This window comes from Varroa destructor, unplaced genomic scaffold (assembly GCF_002443255.2).
Source record: "Varroa destructor unplaced genomic scaffold, Vdes_3.0 BEIS01000001.1, whole genome shotgun sequence".
NCBI classification, from domain to species: Eukaryota; Metazoa; Arthropoda; class Arachnida; order Mesostigmata; family Varroidae; genus Varroa; species Varroa destructor.
In genome coordinates this window covers 14,572,088-14,594,122 of record NW_019211454.1, presented here as the reverse complement: position 1 = coordinate 14,594,122, position 22,035 = coordinate 14,572,088, and the positions used below count along the sequence as shown (strand labels likewise).

Genomic DNA, 22,035 nt, shown 5'->3' with positions numbered 1-22,035 from the left:
TTCCTGATACTAGGCGTAGTACTCTGACCATAGTATTAAGCTGTCGAAAACAGGGCAAATTTTGTTATCTAAAAAAAACTTTCTTTACGCGCAGATTGTACGCAGGTGTGTATGTTACGTGCAGTGTACGTGCCTTTGACAAGCATCGAGGCAGCTGTCCCCAGTCTCAACGTGTACAACGCAATGACGGCAGCTCGAAACTGAATGAGCAGCTAACGCGTAATTCGAAGCGTTATTATGAGAGCACGCCATCGAAATTATATTGAGTACAAGATATGATTTGCAAGATTACGGCTTAGCTAACCAAATCATTCTCCTACTAAAAAAAAGGTTAGTGGTGGTTCTGGCTATGGACCTCTGGGCTTCTGTCAATGAGTTTTCACGAATGAGATGGCATACCAGTAGACCTGGCGAACCAGAATCGCCGTGTAATACCAGCAAAATATATCACCCAGACGTGCTACATTAGTATCTACATTAGGATTTCATACATTTTTATCACGTTATGGCCGGAACCGCTAAATACAAATTTCACGATATATCGTGCACCTGTTTGAATCTAATTAGGAGATGTTAATAACAACACGGCAGCTACCTGATAGCAAAAATTATTTTGTTATGAATAGTGTCAAAACGCGGGCACTATCCACTACAGATCCACTGGTAGAATTGTCACAATTATCTCTAATTTTTTTGACGAGAATAGTCTTGAAAAATCACCCTCTCGAGTTCCACGAATCCGTACAGACGTTTGCCCTTCCGCCCTCTAGCGTAGTCTGACGTGATATCGCGTTACAACCAAGACGATTCAGCCCCCATCGTCGAAGCACCAAAGCACCACTTGCTGCCGCCATTGCTGCCTGCAGTCACGTCAGAAATAATTCTCATTAGGCTGTTTCATAGCTTTTACTCGAGATATTCGATTTCCACTGACCAGGCCTGCTCGGAAAACGCTGCCTCTGAACAGGCCAACTGAGTCTCAGTGATCACTGGTCTGCGATTCATGATTTACGAACGCAAGGAAGCGGCCATAGGTTGACCGTCTCCTCCTCGTACAAAGTTCCTGCATGGCCGGTCCTTCGTAGTGTCGGTAGTGCGCAATTCGCGGTGGCCGCATGATCCTTGAAGGATGGTGTTATGCTCAGCAGGCCCGTAGCAGCAGAGAAGCTATTGCTTGACTGCCTCATATTTCATAGCATAGAGCATTTTCATTACGATGAAGAGATTATCTCATCACACGCGATTGGTATGGCTCGAACGCCTGCCGCATGAACCGAATTGTTCGTTGTTGCACAGCCATTAGTGCTCGTAGTAGGGGGTGCTCCCGCTGTTCTCGCTGCTTGTACTGCTGCTTCTCCGGAACGAAGGACCATCTGGCGATTCCACTGTAAACGAACGTATAACGGCACTGGCACGTAATCGTCGCAGTAGCTTAGAAGGTTGACCGAGAAGAAGGAGAATGTCGTTGAGTGGTGGTAATAATAATATGTTATGTATTAGGTAATATTACATATATAAGTAATAGTAGGTAATAAGGTATATAGAAATTCGTACACTCATGGACTCAAAAGATGGCTCTCGGCCAGCTGCAAGGTGCATATATACCTACACATACAGGAACACGCACAGTCAACCCCAACGGGGCCCAAGGATTTTTTCGGGTCGTCGATGGCCTTCCAGTCGGAGCACCTCTGTTAAACGACACCGGCTCGAGGTTAGGTAGCATAAATGGCGCCATTCGAACCGCGAGCGTAAAAATAATCACTCGATAGACGACGAAGATGTCACTGGACTAGTCGTGGGACAGTTTTAATCTTGAACAAAGCCGCAAATACGTACCTTCTTATTCAACACAGCTGAGAATATAGCTCGTATTTACAATAAGATTATTAAATATCTTACTTTACTCACATAGGTTAGTACGTCACTAGATTATTAACGTGCAGTCGTACACGATCACTTAAAAAAGGCCGGGCGCATACATAAAACGTCTCGAAATGTTCTTTCCATTAGTGAAAGCAGCGCACTTTTACGGATTTTATGTATATATGTACGTATATCTACAGTTAGAGTTTGTATGTCGAAGCATTAGTGGCCTATTAAACGTAAAAAGGCCCCATCGTGTTGATCGTCAATAATGGTATTCGAACGGCAGCTGGCGGGTGCAGTTCTTTGTTTTTAAAATTTTCCAATTTTACGCTTGGTAATGGATACGCATAACGATGTCTGCTATACAACGCACTTGCTAACAAACCCATTATCATCTCAAAATATCAGAATCCTACCATATCGTATCGTTTAGTTGCACTATTTGTGCATTTAGGTTAGGTTGACCACCTGAGAACTGGTTGATACAAGCTGATGATGAAGTGTTTACTATCGGTTTGGCCAGAGTGTCGTCAGACTATTTCCTAAATTTATGTAGCCGGTGAACTTCGTTCGTCACAGGCTCTCGTTGCGTCTGCTTGGCCGTGTAGTTTAATCGAGAATCTTGCCAAACTTCAACAACCCCATGATATTTAGTGGTGTCCCCATTTCGCCTAAAAGCAATCAATTGATCATATAGGCACTATGCTTGCTCTTTCCGTTACTAGACGCTCTGTGGGTTTATAGAAAAAGTTTAAAAGACGAATACTTTCTCTATGCCAAGTATACGTTCGACGAGGACTGCGAGTTAACTCGAGATCCGGTACATACCTCAGATGTCACATCAGAGCATCGGATTAATTTTCCTACTTTTATATTGCATTGTTATTGGTGCGTATTAAACAGTTTCGTTTTGTACAGTCTACACTGATTTTTCGCTATTGTTTTTGGCCACTTGTTGATAGCACTTTGTTTCTAATAGAAATTCCTGGAAATAAATTTAACTTGGTCACAGAAAACTTCGTTTTTGCCAAGATAGTACAAGAACCTCGTCGTATCGCATTTTCACGACAACGGTTTTACGTATAACCTATTCAAATTGGCCCGCCATTAGTGAGAAAACACACATAGTTCCAATGACGTCGACGGTTTTAACGTTGCCGATGGGCAATGACCTATTGAGCATTGTTCCGTGCGACAATTTGAGATTGTATTTTTCACTTTTCGTTACTCAACGGAAATAATGACTTAATAACAACAACTTAAAAAAATAAGTTGTTATTTGTAATAATTGAATGCCATGTACGCCAAGTTGTGTACTAGTCACTAGGCCTTCATTAAACTGGCCAAGCAACAATTTATAATGAGAAAATGGTTAACGTGTAAGTTTATTAACCATGTAACTCGCCCAGCTGTGTAAGAAGCTAGGCAATCGATGTCTGTATCTATAACATAGCACAAAAAAAAAAAAAATATATATATATATATATATATATATAGTTTAGCTAACTTTGTTCACAATTGAATTCTCAGTATAACTTAATTAGGCTGTTCTCTTTTGAATACCAATATTGTTTCAAAACATAGTCGCGCGGCTGATTACCGAACCCAAAAAGTAGTAACTTATATTTGTCCTTGTTATCGTATCACTCATCCTTTCAGGTATGGCCACTCAGTTATTAGTAGCAGGGATCGAAACGAGAGAGGAGTATGCGAATGTTTCGTCAGCGATAGCAAAGGGAACGTGCGCCAAGCAGGATCGTAATGTAAACCATACAATCATAAATGATACGAGTCGTAAACGAGATGGTCCGTTCAGGTCGAAGAGTTCAACCTTAATAACGTTATCAAATCTCGAGTTCTGGAGTAAGTATGAGTTTAACGTTAGCGACAGATTTAAACCACGTGGGCCTGAACTACAGAGTGTAGTTATCTACACTGGGCTCAGAAGTACGTATATAATGTTTTTATCAATAGGCTTGTTGACTATTCAGATTCTAAAAACCAGCCGAACTCTTTTTTGTAGATAGATAGATAGATAGATAGATAGATAGGACGCTCCATGAAGCAATGCTGGCGAACCACAAAAAAATAGGAACCATACATTTTAAGAGTACAACACTTTTTGGTTAGTACTTATATCGGCTAGTTACCTATATCTTAATCAAACACAATGATCAACGTATGACCCCCCCCCCACCTCAGACTTGTAGTAATAGTAGCCTAATATGGAATGTTCTGTTGGTTGTGCGGGGATCTATATCTAAGACTTTCATCCAATCGAAGCCGTTCAACTGAGTCCGTCGTACCTTTCGACAAACGTAACGATCTTCTATAAATCGGCGTCAGTTAAATCTGACATGCTTAATCTGACGATCTGCCGGAATTATAACGAAAGTTGCCCGATTAAACCGCTGGATGCGGCACGACATAAAGCGGTATTGTTGACAAATCAATAAGCATGGGAAATGATCTATTTTGAATTCGCTGACACTTACATGCTTCTTAAGTTCGAAATTAATGTATTAAACCTGTCCTACTAATCGACCGCTGGGTATATCGGTAACGTAGATGGATGCGCTTTGGTTTACCAGCAAAAAAATCGAAGATACGATAATCCTAATCTTTTCTAGAACGGTTGAAAATACGCTTTTGATTCTAAATCTAAACCCTATTTGGATATATCGAATCAATTAGAGGCACACTCCCCTGTGCGATATTGCAGATTGCAGAGCTCCGAGGACCGAGTCATGCATCCAAGTATAGCCTGATCATTATCGCTCGGACTCGTTTCAATGTCAGCAGCTACGTCGCACTACCGGCCGCCATTAGTTTCTCTACATTGCCATATGGTTAGGGGCATTTATTATTAACTGTAACTTAGTACGTCGTCAAACGTGGATATGCACGTAAAAGGAACGTATATTTTCCATATATAATTTCACTTTCATACAGCTTGTGAGTATAGATATACTTTTACTGTCGACACTACGCAGGTCAATAAGCCTTGTTTGGGATAAAAATTTCGATTTATGTTGACAGCATAATATCTGCATGAACGTTGGCGTTCATAGCTATCCGCGAGAGACCCAAATGGTATTTTGGAACAATCTGTTTCTTGTCGATAGGAACTATCTGCCTGATAATCCGATGCGTTTCAGATGACACATGTATCTATTTTCTATAGCCTCGTAAAGACATTTTAAAATCGGTAGGACTACAACTATACTACTGCTTGCCTTAAGGATGATATCGGTATGCGGACGTACCTATCGTCGCATTGATTTTCAATAGAGCAGCTAATATCCAATCACTTTTACCATGCACATCGTCGACCTAGCTGTTCTGTACAAGATTTTAGAAGACTAACACGCACGTAGCACTCGACCAGCCAGCATCTGGCGTCCTGCTAGAGCTACTTAACTGGAAAAACGAACCCTAGATTGCATTGCTGCCCAAGATGCCTCGTAACAACCGAGTACTACGTACTGCTTACTTTCTGTAGAAATATACAGAAATCGTAGTATTTCGTTACTATTTTCGGACTGATTAACACAGGAATTTCAGGAAGCTATAAACGACGAGTTCTGTGAACGAGAAGCAGCTCCAACGTATTCATTCCTGAATTGTATACATGGATAGGGGTTGCTTAGGTACAGCGTACTTGGCTCAAAGATCTACCGAAAGTGAATCAATTTTGATTCGGTATCGTTTTAATACAGATTTCCCTGTGGCCGGCGACTTTACCAATGTCTTGTCCGCGTCCAACACTGAGCTCAACCTTACAAACGTCACCGTATCTTGGCGTGTAAGATTCATCTACTTTTTTTTTTTTTTTTTTTTTTTTATTACATCAACTTACTATTTTACAAATTGATTTCACGCTATGCTTAGACGAAATATATTAGGTAATCGTGGCAAACACGATGATTCGCTAAAAACGGTGGGCAAAATTAGATAGCATAAGAGTCTGTTATTGGCTTCTAACTAATCATGGTCAGAATCAAAGCCAACTGTTGTACCGTGTGTATATCTGACTCAACCGATCTGATTCCTAATGGTGGCGAGAGTATCCTTATGCAGAGTTGTCAAGGGTAATCGTTTACTAAGTACGAAGTGTTCTATGTAAAAGCGTATGTTTCTGCGAGAATAAGTTAACGATAGACTCAACTGAACGCTGTGTATCACATTTTATTTTCAATTCTGAGATATTTTTGGAGTGACCGTTTAAGATTGATAAGTATCTCTTATCTCATTTCCTCGCGATATTTCAGATGAGCGATAGAGATTTCGTCGAAGCAACACCGCTGGCTTTCTTCATTGTCACATTGGAAATTCCAGGAGGAAAACGTTACGTTTTATGCGTTAACTCTACGTTCGTCACGTTAAATAATCTTCGAAGATTTGCATTTTTCTCGTTGGCAGTGACGCCCATGTTCGAGGTGGACGGCGCCATTTACAGCGGACTTTCCAGTCGATACAATTTCACTACTGAAGCCCGTAGGTTTTTCTGTCTGTTACAGCAGCGTAATGTTGATGAGACACGCCGTTTTAATGCGATAATTTTCAAATATGTCTCAACAATCCACAAACCGAAATTTTTTTTTTCGATCTCGGAGCGTACATAAGTTAGATATACGATGCTTGCTACTTAGCGTCTGATTGACATGTTTTGATTAACATGTTAACTAAATACCATACGTAAGATGTGCTACTTGGCACTACGCTTAATGGAATCGGCACCCAGTTCATGTCAAATTAAACGCAGCTCTACAGGATTCCTATTAGCATCGACCTATAAAACAAGCGAGCTGAAACCTTGCCAATCTTTGGCAATATACCGCTGTCCTTATAGGCCGTTTGCGCCTTTTAGGGACCAACCATAGCAGCGTTAAGAAATCTTGCCCTTCTTGTCTTGAAAAATTGTCTTCTAATCGCCAAATGATGCATCTTACTGTGGTACTCGAACTCGGATATTGGCTTTTCAACGCATATGGCTCTACTCAAATCCGGTGAGCCCCTGTAAAGTCATAAGCCGATCTTTCAGCACGTCACGAAGATTCGGAAGGGTCAACAATCAAAATATATAACTCTAACTATTTAAAACCAAAATCTTGTTTTGGCCATTCTGAAAAGTGGAGGGTTTCCGTGGATAGAACTATGTAATAATAATTATTATAATATTTAAGAGTAAACACTGAGACGGAGTACTTTAAAACGTGGCTTTACGAGATCTATCTATCTATCTAAATTTTTTGCATTATATACAAACACGTCTGCTCGATCTAGTCACTCGTGACGAGGAGGTAACGCAACGTCGCTTTCATTCTTAAGAGCGTCAAAATGTAGAGAAAACAATTCTTAACGCTAATATCCCGTAGAAGCGAGAGTCCTAGAAGGACTCTCGCTTTGCTTGCTATTTTTAAATATAATTTAAGGATAAATAGTATTAATTTTGTAAGTCAAAGTGAATTTTTTATGAGTAGAACTGTTTAGTTGAATACGGTTTGCTCAGATTCTCCCAAGCGACGTCCACGGAGCATTCGGAGTACTGCAATACCGCCTGCAGTCCCCAAAGACATGCCATCGGTTCAGGACCGTAAGTACTGACGCAGCTCCCTCAACCGTACGTAGTTGCTCTTGTGCAATGAATAACAAAGTTCTTTTGCCTCACGATTCATTGTTATCTAACAGTAAGTTTCGTTAATCAGAAAACTTCTCATTACATTCGACACGGAAATGTTTTTCAGTCCGACTTGCATTTTAGCTATCTCTAGCGTCCGCTTCCTTTTTCATTGACTACAAATGAAATCTACTATGCCATTGTGCTAAGCACAATGAATCTAGAGGGCGGGAAATTTATTCGAAATAAATGCTTCCTCTCTCTACCTTATAACGCCACGATTTTAGCCGAATTTCGAAAAAAAATATCTGCTTAGCGCGTTCGTGGCGTATGATAACTCTAATGGCATTCATAGGAGCCTAAAGTTGACAGTTCATTGTATTTATTTGTGTCATGACTTCTTTTTCAGAATATCCAACTGTACAGAATCTTCAGGTTCGCATACAGGTTCTCACAAAAAAGTCTATTCAGTACAATGTGACGTGGACTGCCCCGTATCTTGACCACCCTGCAAAACAGTATTACACGATCACGTGGTGCAATTCATCAAATTATTGTAGAAATAATCTTACGCACCACACAAATTATACGATAGCTTTGCACTACGGAGCTGGTAGCTATACGGTGACCGTGGGAGTCGAATACTTCACGGAGAATGAAGGGTCTTTCGCTCGAAATGTCACATTTCAAATCACGACACCGCCAAGGGGTAATGTAATTAACGGCACGTACGATAACATCTATGTTAGTTGTCTGTCTTATCGAAGTCGGGTATTGCAAGCTCACGACATCGTAGAGTTCAGGTATAGAACGTCTGCGTGAATATTTCTGATCGACAGTATTCTAAAAGGACTCTAGTAACAGTAAACCCTTGGTAGCTGGTTTTTTTTTTTTAGTTGTAGTTGTCATGTGTCAGATCAGAATAACAAAGGGTATGCCATTTACAGCATAGCACTAAGTGTAAAAGTATATGTACGTATGTACATGTATACATAGCCAGGCTTGATTTTATTAGTCTATGAAATACTATGTATGTGTTTGTGTATTGGAACAATATATATATATATATATATTTTTTTTTTCTTTTTAATAAACTCTACGTATACAATGGATATCTGTGCCAGTATTATGTAGTTTTTTGGATACGATTAAAGTTTTTGGATAAGGTTTGATTGAACAAAAACACAACGCAAAGTTATAGATACGGTCAGCACGACTTTGGTAACTACGCTTCACAGATTTTCCATTTAATATCCTTGGTCGAAGGTCTATGTTTGATTTAGACGCTTTTCATGTGTTTGCTCCACCAAAGGACCTCTCTCTCCTTAATAAGCAAAAAATAAGTTAGAGGATTTTCAAGTTGAAGGACTTATGCCGATTACCTATCTGTACACGGGCCAACTTAAAAAGTTGGAAACAACATGGGTTGCTATGTGGCGAAAACGCAATAACGTTATAACGTAGTAATAACTAAGAAGTACGAGGTATACCAACGTGTTAGTATAAATCATCACCCTACAAGTTTCAACTTTCACTACACTTACAAGTTTGGCCTTTTTACAGTGCCTCCCTTCGTATCAGATATCAAGTTTGCCCTCGTCGGCTTCTCGCGTACGCGCTTTATTTACAAAATGTCCTGGATGGCTCCTATGCCTCGCAGTACTGAGTTTCCTCAGCTTGCTTACTTCAGCATCCAGATTTGTGAAGTATCGGCAAACTGTTTCGATTATTCTACCCTTGAACGTTTTGTTATTATTCCATTGTTAATCAACAAATCCTACAAAATCAATTTTCGTACGATCTACGAGTTGCTGCCAGGCCAGACGGTCACCGCAAATTATGCAAAGCGCGTCAAGACTTCTGGTAATTTTCTATTAAAAAAAAATTCATTCATTCATTCATTCTCCGATTCAGATATAGGGGCTAAAAAATCTCGGATCTTAAACGTCGCTAGCCTTTTTCTTGCTAAAAAGCTTCTATTGCAACAACCAAATGTGGTCGCAAAATATTTAAACGTTGACAATATTGAGTAATAATAATAATAATCATTACCTACAGGAACAAGAGGTCCCAACGAAGAGAGTACGTAAACAACTTTTAGTCCTTTTTCTCACATGTAATAAACACAAGAAAATTGCCATGAGTAAATTTCATTAATAGAAATATATATCCACTGATACCATCTGTCATCCAGCGTGTTAAAGCCGTCATGAAATTTCTTTAGGCAGAGGTACATACAGGTTAATGTTTCCTGCTCAACAACCCAAAGAACAATTGCGGGCCCGTTTTTTTTTATAAATGCTACTTATTTTACAGGTTTTCCCACCCCGTCGGATGTTATGTTGCATGTTGTCGATTTCAACAGCGATACCATCGCTTACCAAGTAACGTGGGCATTACAGCCCTATAAAAAAGTGAAGCCCCATGATACCCGAATTACTATTTGTAAAGTGTCTCTTTGCGAGTCCTTCAAAAGTAACCTGACTTCGTATGCACTGTCTGTCGGTTACCAAGAAGATGTCTTGGTTACAATTGAGACTGATTATGTCCTGCCGGATGGGCAAGTTATTTCTCGAAATAAAACCCATCGTATTAAAGCACCGCCCTCTGGTGAGTATGCTAGAATGTAATAACAACATAATTATATAACCATTAGTTATGTTAGTTAATCAACACAATAAGATAAACTAGTAATTTTTTTCGCATTTCTGCAACATTGCAGTCTAGCTCAACAAGTTTAGGACTAAATCTCGCATACCGGAAATCACTTCTTTGTAAGCAGGCAAAATGGTCCTAAGTCCGATTCTATACCAAATATGTATCGCAAGCTACTTCTATATCTAATATAGCTATCGTCTTGAGATCACCGCGGTATCGATGACTACGATTTATGAAACATCTTTATCGCCTTTATTTACAATAGTTTTACCTCTACTAAATGAGTTCATATTCCTATTAACTCGTGCTAGCTGCGATCTAAACCAGAACAGAAGATTTGTTTCCTGCTACGATGGAAGCAATTTTGCAGTTATAGGTTTGTAAGCGATCTTTCCCCACACTGACCTTCTCATAAACGGTTTCATAACAGAAAACAATTTGAGACGCTGTGAGGTCTTTCACCCTAAGAAGCTTAAAAAAGTGGAAACGCCATAGAAGTTTTTGTCTTTGCCCAAATGGGATCTATTTAGCCTCGATTATATCCCAAAACTCTCCTATTGGATAGGCTCAATTCAACGAAATAGTGGCTTATCGGCATATCCGGAGAATCGGATACGTTGTCCTTTGTGCACACTCTACTTCTTTCGAATTCATTAGGGGCCTTTATAGATTTGTGTCGCTATATCGGAATACAGCTTGAACCTTTCGGAAGTTGCATTATTCCTGGCTTTCTCGTATACTATAGATATCTGGAAACTAAAGAAGCTTAATAACTTGTGTTCAGGATTTCAATATGAGAACTGAAAGAAATGTTTCGAGTTCTACTGCCGCTAGGTACGGCTCTAGACAGCCGGCTCCCAGCGCGAAGCGAAGTGTGCCTACACCCAGTTTCCAACCTAAATCACCGCGTGTGTCCTTAAATTTAGTAAACAAACACTTTACGACTGTACTACTACTATGGGGAACCAATATTAAGGCTGTCGGGACTCAGCGTACCCTATGTTCCGAATACTGTAAATTCAGACATTCAGAGACCTAGCTGTTCTCGCACTAACTATTGCTGTGTCACGCAAAGGAGCTTCGCGTGTACAGAATGCCCCCAAAAATGTGTATACCTTTTCAGTGGCGGTAGTTTTGGTTTTTAGTTCCGCATAATGAGTACTTAAATTGCCAAAAAAATGTATGATATTTTCTCCTAATGCGCATGTTCAGATTTATTACCGTTCTAGTCGATACAACGCTAACAACGAACGGCTATAAATTCACACGTTTCAACGGACGTTTAATCCGGTAGCATAGCGTATTTCTACTACGCTATGCTAAATTTTCCGCCGTAGATTTTATTTCCAAGGTATCCCCATAAGAAAAGGTCTATTAACGTCAGGTCTGGGAAATCCGCTCGTATTTTACGAGACTTCTCCCTTTAGCCAATCTATTTAGAAGGATCTCATCAACGTATGCTTTTAAGTCATAACGGTGGTACTTCGTTCTGTTGAAGTTCCCCCAAATATGTATTATAACGAAATCTTGTAGTATATTCAAGCGATTGGCATGAGAAATATTGCCAGGAGAAATGACGCAAGTAATTTGCTTGAAGTGCCTCATCACACTGTAGATCCTGCAAAACTACCCAAGCTGTTCACGTTTCTACAGGTATTATAGGTAAAATTGCCAGTGTGGATATTATTGCATTGAGGGCATGTACCATCCCTAAAGCGGTACTTTCCATCTACAGCGTTGTAAAATACGATGAGCAAATAATTTGCTGATGTCAAGCTCAAGACTTAATTGCCTATTTGAGATATTTACCGATACCTTTATAGTAGTCTTTCTTCGCTAATGAAGCTTCTCGATGTTCTTGTCCTCGACAACACGTTCTGCGATACTGTCTTTAGACTTTTGCTGTATTGTCATACTTCCAGCGGACGTTTAGGACAAGTGGCCTTTGTTTGAATGTTAACCCTGAGAGTTTTTTTTTTTTATCTTTACACTGTGAGAAAAGTATAATCAAAGAGTTATAATCCACTAAAAAGCGTGTATATTTTCTTAGCAGCTCTATATGTTTTGAATATGGGTATTGCATTATATCGTTTCCTATACGCATAGCTTGATAAAGCAGGGTCGCTTTGGAGAGCTCGTGCTTCTTTAGAGGGATGAGCCGTTAGCGAGTTATCCATTTTGATAACTGACAAAAAAACCGTTTATGGCTCTTTCAAGTTCATTAAAGGCTTTCTTGTTCTACTTATTCGTACCTAACATATTATTTAACCCCACGCAGTGGCGCAGATTCATTGCCTCAGATACGGGTGTATGTTACGAAGCAGGCATCGTATAGCAGACCCACGCTGCTCTGTCTATATACAACGGTTTCATTATGACCCTCTAACAACGCTGCGCTCAATCAATGGGGGCGGGGTGTAAATTCTGTTATACATTAACATATCAAAAACATTTCAAGGTTACCTGATAATATTAGATGGCTTATGAGGTCCGTATAATGAAAGGAGGCCATTTTGAACGACACGTACTGTTTGTGACATTTAAATGCGCAGACCTGACAATTCATCACACGTGTTCCCTACCTATGACGTACGGCATTTCTATTATTATTATTATTATTATTATTTGTTCATTATTTTGTGGCTGTACTGAATCCAATAGTAACATCTTCCTATATAATTCTTAACAAATGTTATTTCTGCAGAGCCTTTCGCCGTATGGGGAATTAAGTCTGCCATCACTGCCACCGGGGCAGATTCAGCCGTATATACTTTTAATTGGAAGGGGTATAAGCCTCGATCCTCAAAATTCCCTCAGCTGGCCTACTTTGCTCTTCGAGCTTGCAAAAACGCCAACGTTTCATGCTGGTATTATAGCACTCTTGAAACATTTTACAGCTTACCATTGAAATTCAAGGAAAAATATGAAGTTGCAGTGAGTGCCGTCTACGAACTTCTGCCACATCAGCTAACGAACAAGACCGTCATGTTGAAGATCACCGTGCCTGGTAAATAATTTATGCCTGAGCTTAATTCGAATCTTCAAAATCATATATAGGTACATAGGCTTGCCGTATCATTGTTTTGTTTTATTAAAAACTGGCCGGCAATTTTTAAATAAACGCAGACGGAGCCGAATTGCTATTCACTTTTAGAATAAGCAATGGCGTCCTATTTTTTTTTACAGATAGGCGGGGGTCCTATTTCCTATTACGGATTTACGTCGCATTCTACCACATACACTCACTGCCAGCTTCTCATGTTATTATTCTGTCATTATAGTAGAATAGTTACTTTAATTAATGAATTTCTTCTAACATTAATCAATTTCTTCTAGAACAAAGCGAGCTCTCATCCCATATTGGACAAGTTAAAAAAGGCAAGTATTACAAGAATATAATAGGGCAGTGCGTAACCCACTACTCGTAGATGCGAGAGAACAAATTAAAGCAAATTAACAGGGTATTAAAACAATCATGGCACATTTTCGAGTAAAGACATCAGTGATGACATGACCAAATAATGTCTATGCGTTGACAATGTAAACTTTTAAGCGGATGGCAATAGAAAATATCTAGAAAAAATTGAAGGGTTGATGCCAAAAGCAATTTCAAAGCTAAAAGCCTATCGAGATTATTATTTTATGCCGAAAATATAATTTTAAATGAATAGGTTTCTTAAAAACAGCCAATTAGTGCAGTATGCAAACCCAACGAGAACCAGATTAGGTGAAAGAAAGGTTTACGGTTGGTACTGTCATTAAGGGTTGTTTCAGGCAACTGCCATCTTCCAGTGCGGATAAAAGTGTGTCCAGATAACCTAGGCCACTTTATCTCTCTTCCTAATTGTGTAGGCCAATGTTATGACTGACTATACAGACTACCTACAAAGAAACACTCGTTAATGAGTAGAACGCGTTCGAAGTAACAAAGTGGTATAGCGAAGGTATAAGCCAATCATATAGGACGTGACTTAATTCAATAGATTGTACCTCCCCGTTCTCAATATCGTTTCATCTACTTGTTTCAGGGTATATCTCCTTACCACTCTGGGTGGCTATTTTTATACCACTTATCATGCTCACGTTCGCCGTCGCAGTCACTGTGCACCAGCTCTATATCCACTGTCACGATGACAGCGATCGGATAATACGTCCCGAAACGGTTTCGATGACCCCCTCAGATGAAAATCTCACCGAATCGCAAGAGAATACATACCAACGAAAGCAAACGAAAAAAACAAAACAAAGTGCAATCAAATCCAGAAGTGAACCCCCCGAAAGGACTCGATGAGCATACCACTCGACAAAGATTAGTAAGGTGCTTGAAGGCAGAAGAGGAAAAGGACGAAGGCATTACGTCTCTGATGTTGATTATGCTGCAATGCGGGCAGATCGTTCGAGCAAATAGATCTGCAATGTCTGATATCGTTGATGTAGAATGTGCCGTATGAAGTTAGTCTTGGATTTTTCTGCTAAAGATCATTTTGTTCAGGCGCAGTGGACGTCCACTGTGTAATCCTATGGATGCGCAGCTTTCTTTTGTTCCATTCAATAATAAATTGTAGACTTACCTCTTGTGTTTGCTATTGATTTGCTGATCAAACTTGCAATAAGAATTTTCAAGCAACGGAAAAAGTTTCAGTCTGTATATGGTAAAGGCTGTTGAATATGATATTATAATTATAGTATCAAAGTAGTAAGTATATATTATAATTTTCTTCACCATTTTTTACCAACTGGAAGCACCAACTGAAAGCATTTTTACTTATCATCTTCTATTGGCTTAAAATAAAGGCAATTTTTTTTTAAAAAATCTAAGTATCATACATAGCATACAATTAAAACCATTTAACTATATTAATTCGACCACGATGGCCAATATTTACGTATCGTTTTTGACAGTTCCTCGCGTAGGGCTCATTTACGAACAGTCTCCTCATTACTGTCTTTCGTTTAGGACAACGAAAATATCTTCATCTGACTTAACTCTTTTGAAATTTCCTATCGGATAATCCTCAGCAGACTTTCCTTGTGATAATAACTTCCCGTAGAACTCCAACGTAACTTATCGGCTGTAGCCATCTTTTTCTAATTAATTAGATATTTTTCTACTACACATTACGAATCTAGACTTTATTGAATGAAAGTTGATATATGTCTTGTGGTGCAAGTTTCTCACGATTGGTATACTTTTTTAAAGGAACCGACACCTGGCGGCAAGTTTTTGTCTCAGTTTAACAGCATCGAATGCCCTTCTAGGTGTTTTGTTTTACTATCGATGTTTGTTTCTCGATATTTTTCCCGTCCAAAAAAAAATTTACAAGGCAACCCTGACAAGATTTTACAGCGTACATGATGGGTTCTCTCGTAATCTACAGGGAGATTTCGTGAGGACGTATGAACGCCCTGAGCCAACTGTGAATTTCTCTGTCTACCCCCATACGGATATTTCGATATACTTTACATAGCTGCAATCAGCTTAAGAGCTGCCCTATCCAAAGTAACATTTATGTTTCCTTGACAAAAAATGAAATTAAAGCAAACGAAGTATATGATAAGATATTGAACATCTGACGTCTTGAGACTATTTATAATGAACAAAAACAGTTCCTAAAAACTGAGATAAATAAGTAACGCAATTCTGTGTATTACATGTTACACAGTCAAAAACTTTTGATTTTTTCTCCACTTTAAAAAGTACTAATTCTGTTTTATAGAGGGAAGTATCGATAAGGATTTGCCAATTTGAACAATCAGTAGAAGTAAAATAATTCTTCTACTTATTTAACATAAGTAGAAGGATCGGATTTAAGTTTTTAATAAACTTAAATCCGATTTCATAGTTGACCGTGATAAATGAACATTGTTACAGCTTTACTATCATAGGACGCAGTTAAATTTCCTTGCTCAGTTTTACCCTGTTCATCACCCTCGACTCATCGCAAGTAGCAAATGCTGCTGACAGCCAGACAAAACAAGATCCAAGCCCCCTACCATAATGTATACGAGCTATTGTACAAAGGAGCGACGCCTTTCAATGAAAAGAAATAATTAAAAGATTAAAAGCATCGAAAGTCTTATCGCGCAACCATATACAAAGCATCAGTGGACCGAGCTAAAATAGAAGAAGCAGTTAAAGGAAATGACGTCGGCAAAACGATCGCTTCCTTATTTCGTAATAGAATGACCTTTCCCATCTGCTGTGAACAGATAATTCGGCGCTTCCCCAGCGAAAAGATAGCTTTTGGAGAACACTGCTGGAGATTGAAGCGACTACCCAGCTAGTGAGAGTCGTCCCTTCGAGGGAACAGTGCCTTCAGAATACGAGCTTACTGTGCTCAGGCCAGCAATTCGCGGTTCGGTACTCAGGCTGCGAAGGGAACGGCATATGCGGGGCCGTTATCCGTTTTCTGGATAAAACCGCACACAAACGATGTTCGTCCCTCAGAAGCATGTCGAACAACATGGCGTTACGACCAATGGCTTATAGTTCTCATGCCTGGTGGTCGACAGCAATGCTGGAGCTGGCGAGTCACTAAACGGAGCCGATAAGGGAGTCGGAATAGAGGACGCCTTACTGAGAGTCCCGGAGCGCTGCAGTCTTGTTACTTCGGCTGGTCCAAAGGCACGTCATACCCTCAAAGTCCATCGCCAACGATGTATGGAGGGAATGCGTGCATACAACTTCATAGTGATTCGATATAATGACTAACCATGTCAAGCTACAACCGCGCCTTATTGCCCCGAAAGTACAGTATGTGGAACCCCGATTTCGCAGTGGGTCATGAGTAGCACGAAAAAAGTTGAAAAGATAAATCAGTTCAATGCTCAAATAGAAATAGAGGCTCATGTTATCGTGTGACCATAAGCAGCATGATGACCGTTGTATGTCCAACAACGTACATATAATTCAGCAATTGTGTTTAGATCTACGATGAGAGCGTTTTATAGAAAAAATCAATAGGCAATATTCCTAGTAGATCCCTTATTCAGTGCATATATCCTCCATACCTTCTTTCTCCATAGTCATTTTCACGAAAACATATATAACCCGATTAACGTTTCACTCAGACACTTGTTGAGATGCTGATTAAAGGCACTACGTGAAAGCAACCCAGTCGACGTGTGGGTACTTCTGGGCGATACGGAGGATCGCTGTTTGCTTGAGTACCAGTGTGGCGGTTAACAGGTTCGTACTGTGGATCATGGAACAGCCTTAGGGTCATGTTTTTGTATAATTAATAATCAAACAATTTACAGCCAGTTTATAAATCACCTTAACCTAATCTAACTGATTACATAGAGATCTACGTAATTTACGTAGAAAAAAAGAAGAAATTCGATTTTCTAGCGTTTTGTCTTATCGACAATTTGCGTCCTAGATTAAAACGAGGCTCGACTACGCTTGTTATAAGTTGTACACACATCGCATAAACATCATGAATCTCTTTATATGAGAGTCAAAGCTTAATAGTTTATATATACTTTTTTAAAAAAAATTTTATCTAAATTCGCCGATTGTGGCTTAATGCTACGTTCAGATATCTTTTTAAGAAATTCTATGCTATATTTCGTATACATGTTCTGTCAATGTGTTTGTGTTTTTCTGTTAAAAAAAAAGTTTTTTTACGGCTTTGCAATACAAACGAAGTTGTCCTTTTTTAAGTTTTTGCTTTTAGTTAGTTTATGAATACCAGCGAATGGAAGCCAATACAAGTCGATGTTTTCAGTGTTGACTCGAAACCCTTGTACTAACCCACAACACATTTTAGATGGGATATAATACTTCTCTTTATCAATAACCACCTCAGACCATGGCATATTTGATATCCAATTTAAATTGAATTTGATGGCAGTACGTTTGGTACTCAGGGCACGCGAGCCGTCGAGGCTGATTGCGAGGGCAGACGGATTTCAGTCGTGGCAAATACGACCGTGTAAAATGTATATTTATACAACAGACGATCTATATAATAGTTAGTTCTGACTCAATCTGACATATCGTTCGCCTAAGCTAGCCAAATACATTCGTCAGAAAAGAATGATAATATCACTGTGGACCAGATAACTTAGGACCTGTACCTTTATACGAAGTTGAAGAAACACGCTAATGCAAAGTAACCTTAAAATTCATTCGAATCTGTGTTAATCTCTATGCAGTATCAAAGCATTTAGACCAAATACATTTTCTAGCCCAGTTTAAACGATTTCGGTGTAATGCTGTTCAAATTATGGAAACAAAATATACAATGCCTTTACTTCATCGCTCTTCCATAAATTATTGGCCTTTACTACCAAGTGTGATCCCTATAATTTTGATTTATATTTAAGTTCTGCTTTGAAGGCCCGACGATTTCGCACGAAAGAAGCAACATGAATAAGCTCTGCCGAAAGCCGTATGTTCTACGCGATTTTCTTGATCTTTTCTGTCTCAGCATTTCAGGCATCGTTCCTGCGACCTGTCTGTCGATTAGCGAGGCTCGTATTTTAATTGTTCTTTACCTAGTTGCGGCTTTCATCGCACTATTACTGCAACGTCGCCAACTTCTTTCTCCGCTCAACTATGTGACGACTTTGTCTTCTGAAGTTTGTGCGAAAACTTTATACTGCTAGCAGTGACATGGGGTAAGGCGGCGAAAGGGGTCATGAGACAATAAGTCCGTCTTTCATTCGCACCATTCGCACGTGTCTTCATTTTTGTCAAAAAATCATCTTTCCATAGTCTTCACTTCTCTTTGGGGCAGCGAAGATGAAGAATTCTGTCAGCGCCAACCTTGAAAACTGCTTACGCTGCCATAGTATGCCCCCTCCCAGTTCAAAGGGAGATTTCAAAGTAATCGCTAAGTTTTGAGAGTAAGTTTCTTGAACGTCGCAGGCAGTCTGTGCTTTTGACTAATGGAGGTGAAAACGCGCGTAATTTGGGTCCTGTGAAAAGGTTCGCCTAGACTGCATCTAGGAAAGAAGGGACGACTGAGCGAGTTGACACTTGATTTGACACATCGGTAAAAACAAAAGCCTGTATTATTATGGTCCAGTGTAGAAAAGAGAAATCAATACGCTATTTCCTGATACGTAAATCTCAGCTAACGTGACACTATTAGAGTCAAGTAAATTCGCAGCCTTTGTACATAAATACATTTTTTTGTTATTACCGACTACTTATCGCTTCGCGCTGATGATGCGCAAGATGAAGTAAACACTTAATTAATTAATACTTTCAATTGCAATTTTTGGGGTAACGTACGTATTACAGGGTATATATACAAGATTATAACAGACGCAACTTCATATTAAAAGTTGTAAAATTTTAATAAACTTACATCTATTATAATCTATTTCCATACCATTTGTTTCAAAATTCTAATACGGTTCGTGTCTATCTCTAAACCGTAGAAAAACATAGTGATAGGATGAACTATACCCCGTCTGAAGTACTATGCCAAGTCAATAAGAGAGTTCAAAGGATTCGTGCGCGAAAAGGCCCGTAAAAGTATAATCAATTGATGATGTGTCCTGCGTCGAAGATAGAGGTTTAATTATATTTCAATTTTATTTGGATATATATTCAGTTTGTTTTTATATTCAGCTATCAGCAATGGAACCACTGTATATAAGCCTTCTTCATCGTCATGAGCTCCCTCCAGCCTTTCGGCTGACTCTATATTAGGCGATGTAATGACGCTTTAGCATAGATAAATGAGTGGACGCCTACCTATTCGATCAGCAAGAGCTAAGTACATATAGTTGTTCGTAGCCAGCTGCCACGTGTACTGCCATAGAGGCGAAATAATGGCAGACATTTTCCCAAGCCACCCCACAGCCATTCGAAATGGACTGGGGTGGGGTGGGCATAGAAATAGGCTTCCTTCTGGAGCCCGTGTGCCTCAGGATATAAAAACGCTGTTTATTTGCCATAGCTAACATATCCGTTTTTCGGACGGCTATGACTAGCGCTCAGGGAGACTACAGCGTACAGGGTCACGATCCTCAATCTTGATCACAGTCGTCACATTCATCCTTCGTTGCGTATGTCTGTGCCTATAACTCAAAAGAAAACCTCTTCCTATCGCTTACATTGTGCCATTGATGATACCATTTTTGCATCCTGTTACTCCATTAAGTTCGATCTACTGTTATTCGTTCTAGTTATCAGTGCGGTCTATTGTTATTTCAGCGTTGCCTTTATATGAAGAATTACAAACATTATTGAATCGGAGACCGATTTTTTGGCCTACTTTTGTCGATTATTTCCTCGCGTAGGTAACCATTGGCAGTAAAGTGATTCATCTGTTTATAGTATTACGTTGTATCCTATATTCGTAATATATTCCCACCGCAGACACGCTAAATTGCCGAAGCGTCTCGGACTGAGACCTCTGGTCTCTAACCAATCAACACTGCGGCAGTTCTGAATGTCGTTTCGAATGTTCGTGGCAATAGGCCTATGGTAGGCCTGTAAGAACTATCCGATTTAAATCTCGATCGATCCTGGCGTTGCACAAAGCCTGAATTATGTCCACTCGAACAAAGACTACTGAGCGTTGCGTAATTCATTATCAGAGTTCAATACATTTCTCCGAAATCTTGCCATACTCTCCTCGAATATTGCCTCTAGTCTGCCAAAGAAGCATCGAGGACGAGTCGGGAACATTTTAGCCACAAGCGTAAAAACAAACAGACGTTTCACCTATGAAACATACAGCTAAATCCATACCTCTAACTGAGCATTTGTATTTAGTATAAAGCTTTACCATCGGCGTATTTTGCATCAAACAAGAGAGGTTAATTCGGTAAAGGTAACAGCCTAGACACACATGACTCGGTTCGTTTCGTTAGATTGCCACAAAAAAATCCATGACAAAATATATTAGATGCATCATATTGCTCCAGTCATAGCGCTCGGCCGGTCTGGTTGTACAAATAGACACGCTTCGCATGTGAGCAAACGCCACGAGTAGCCATCCGATGATCAATTGCTGGCTCGCTTATAACAACGCCATATAAATCGCCGACACATGCATAGCATTTTGACGTCTTGCCGAGTTAGATGTCCGCAGACGGTCCAAATGCCGCCATCAGGCAATCCGTCGATGACGACAGCATTTGTTCTCGGTTTTGCCTCCACTCCGCTTGTAAACGGTAGACATGGCAAAATATACGGCAGTAGCAATATCCGCAATACCCTCTGAACCGGAGAAGCAACCTGCCGAGCGTTGGAAGAACGAGGGATCGGCTTTGAGGTGACTTTAAGCCAGCAGCATTCCGAGCTATGACCGTTTCGCAGGATGCCCATATATCGGACGAGGTGTGGGGCAAAGAGCCTCCCTCGACACAAAGAAAATCGCCTAAACGACAGCTGTAAGCAAACGGATGGACAAAAAAAATGTTGCAGATTTAACACCCCACGACGTACGGCCCATTGTCGTCTCATGCCCATTGTAGCATATCCCCCACCCCTGGCGGGCTTTATCGGTTTATCTTAACCGCGCCAATCTTAGCAAACATCATAACACACTGAATAAAGCCGTATGAAATCGTATGTTTTGTAGAGATCACCAACGATAAATAAGGGTAATGGCATAATTTTTCTGCTCATTTCTTATGACCGCATCGCTCTGTGTGCTAATATCGAGTTAGCTATTTCGATGGTATTTAGTAGTCCAGCGTGTACTAGCTCTGTGAATGAAAAGATTTGTCGAAATCAAGTTTATTGCCTATTGCCCCGAATACTAATGTTTAACTTATAGATAGATAAAGTACAAAGCAAAAAATATATTTGATTTCTGTTACTTTTTACGCCATATATTCCAGTAAATTTTAAAAACACAATCATCCTTCAAATAGTTACAGGGTAACTATTTGAAACGTTTTGTTTTTCATACGATTTG

At 39.7% G+C, this 22,035-nt stretch overlaps 1 protein-coding gene and 1 long non-coding RNA gene across 7 annotated transcripts in view; one reads left to right on the top strand and one right to left on the bottom strand.

Moving 5' to 3' along the window:
* LOC111255629 (uncharacterized) overlaps positions 1–14,718 on the top strand; it is a 61,001-nt gene extending 46,283 nt beyond the window's left edge. For 3 of the 5 annotated variants that reach the window (XM_022817785.2, XM_086992591.1, XM_086992600.1), the window contains 13 exons: positions 3,529–3,732; positions 4,135–4,304; positions 4,592–4,718; positions 5,589–5,674; positions 6,141–6,366; positions 7,382–7,465; positions 7,899–8,198; positions 9,053–9,352; positions 9,548–9,571; positions 9,806–10,099; positions 12,852–13,154; positions 13,484–13,525; positions 14,176–14,718. In XM_022817785.2, the coding sequence (XP_022673520.1) occupies positions 3,531–3,732; positions 4,135–4,304; positions 4,592–4,718; positions 5,589–5,674; positions 6,141–6,366; positions 7,382–7,465; positions 7,899–8,198; positions 9,053–9,352; positions 9,548–9,571; positions 9,806–10,099; positions 12,852–13,154; positions 13,484–13,525; positions 14,176–14,438 (2,421 nt within the window). In that variant the 5' untranslated portion in view covers positions 3,529–3,530 and the 3' untranslated portion in view covers positions 14,439–14,718. Of the gene's footprint in view, positions 1–2,547; positions 2,758–3,528; positions 3,733–4,134; positions 4,305–4,591; positions 4,719–5,588; positions 5,675–6,140; positions 6,367–7,362; positions 7,466–7,898; positions 8,199–9,052; positions 9,353–9,547; positions 9,572–9,805; positions 10,100–12,851; positions 13,155–13,483; positions 13,526–14,175 lie in introns of those variants that run through there. The other 2 variants (XM_022817784.2, XM_086992605.1) reach the window with 2 other exon arrangements.
* On the bottom strand, positions 621–2,922 carry LOC111255631 (uncharacterized). 2 transcript variants are annotated; one of them, XR_002675584.2, is made up of 3 exons: positions 2,698–2,922; positions 1,606–1,814; positions 621–1,385 (listed from the first exon to the last, which is right to left on the bottom strand). It is a non-coding gene; the product is annotated as an uncharacterized LOC111255631 (long non-coding RNA). The 2 variants fall into 2 exon arrangements; XR_002675586.2 differs by having other exon boundaries at positions 1,610–1,814.
* Positions 14,719–22,035: the final 7,317 nt, after the last annotated feature.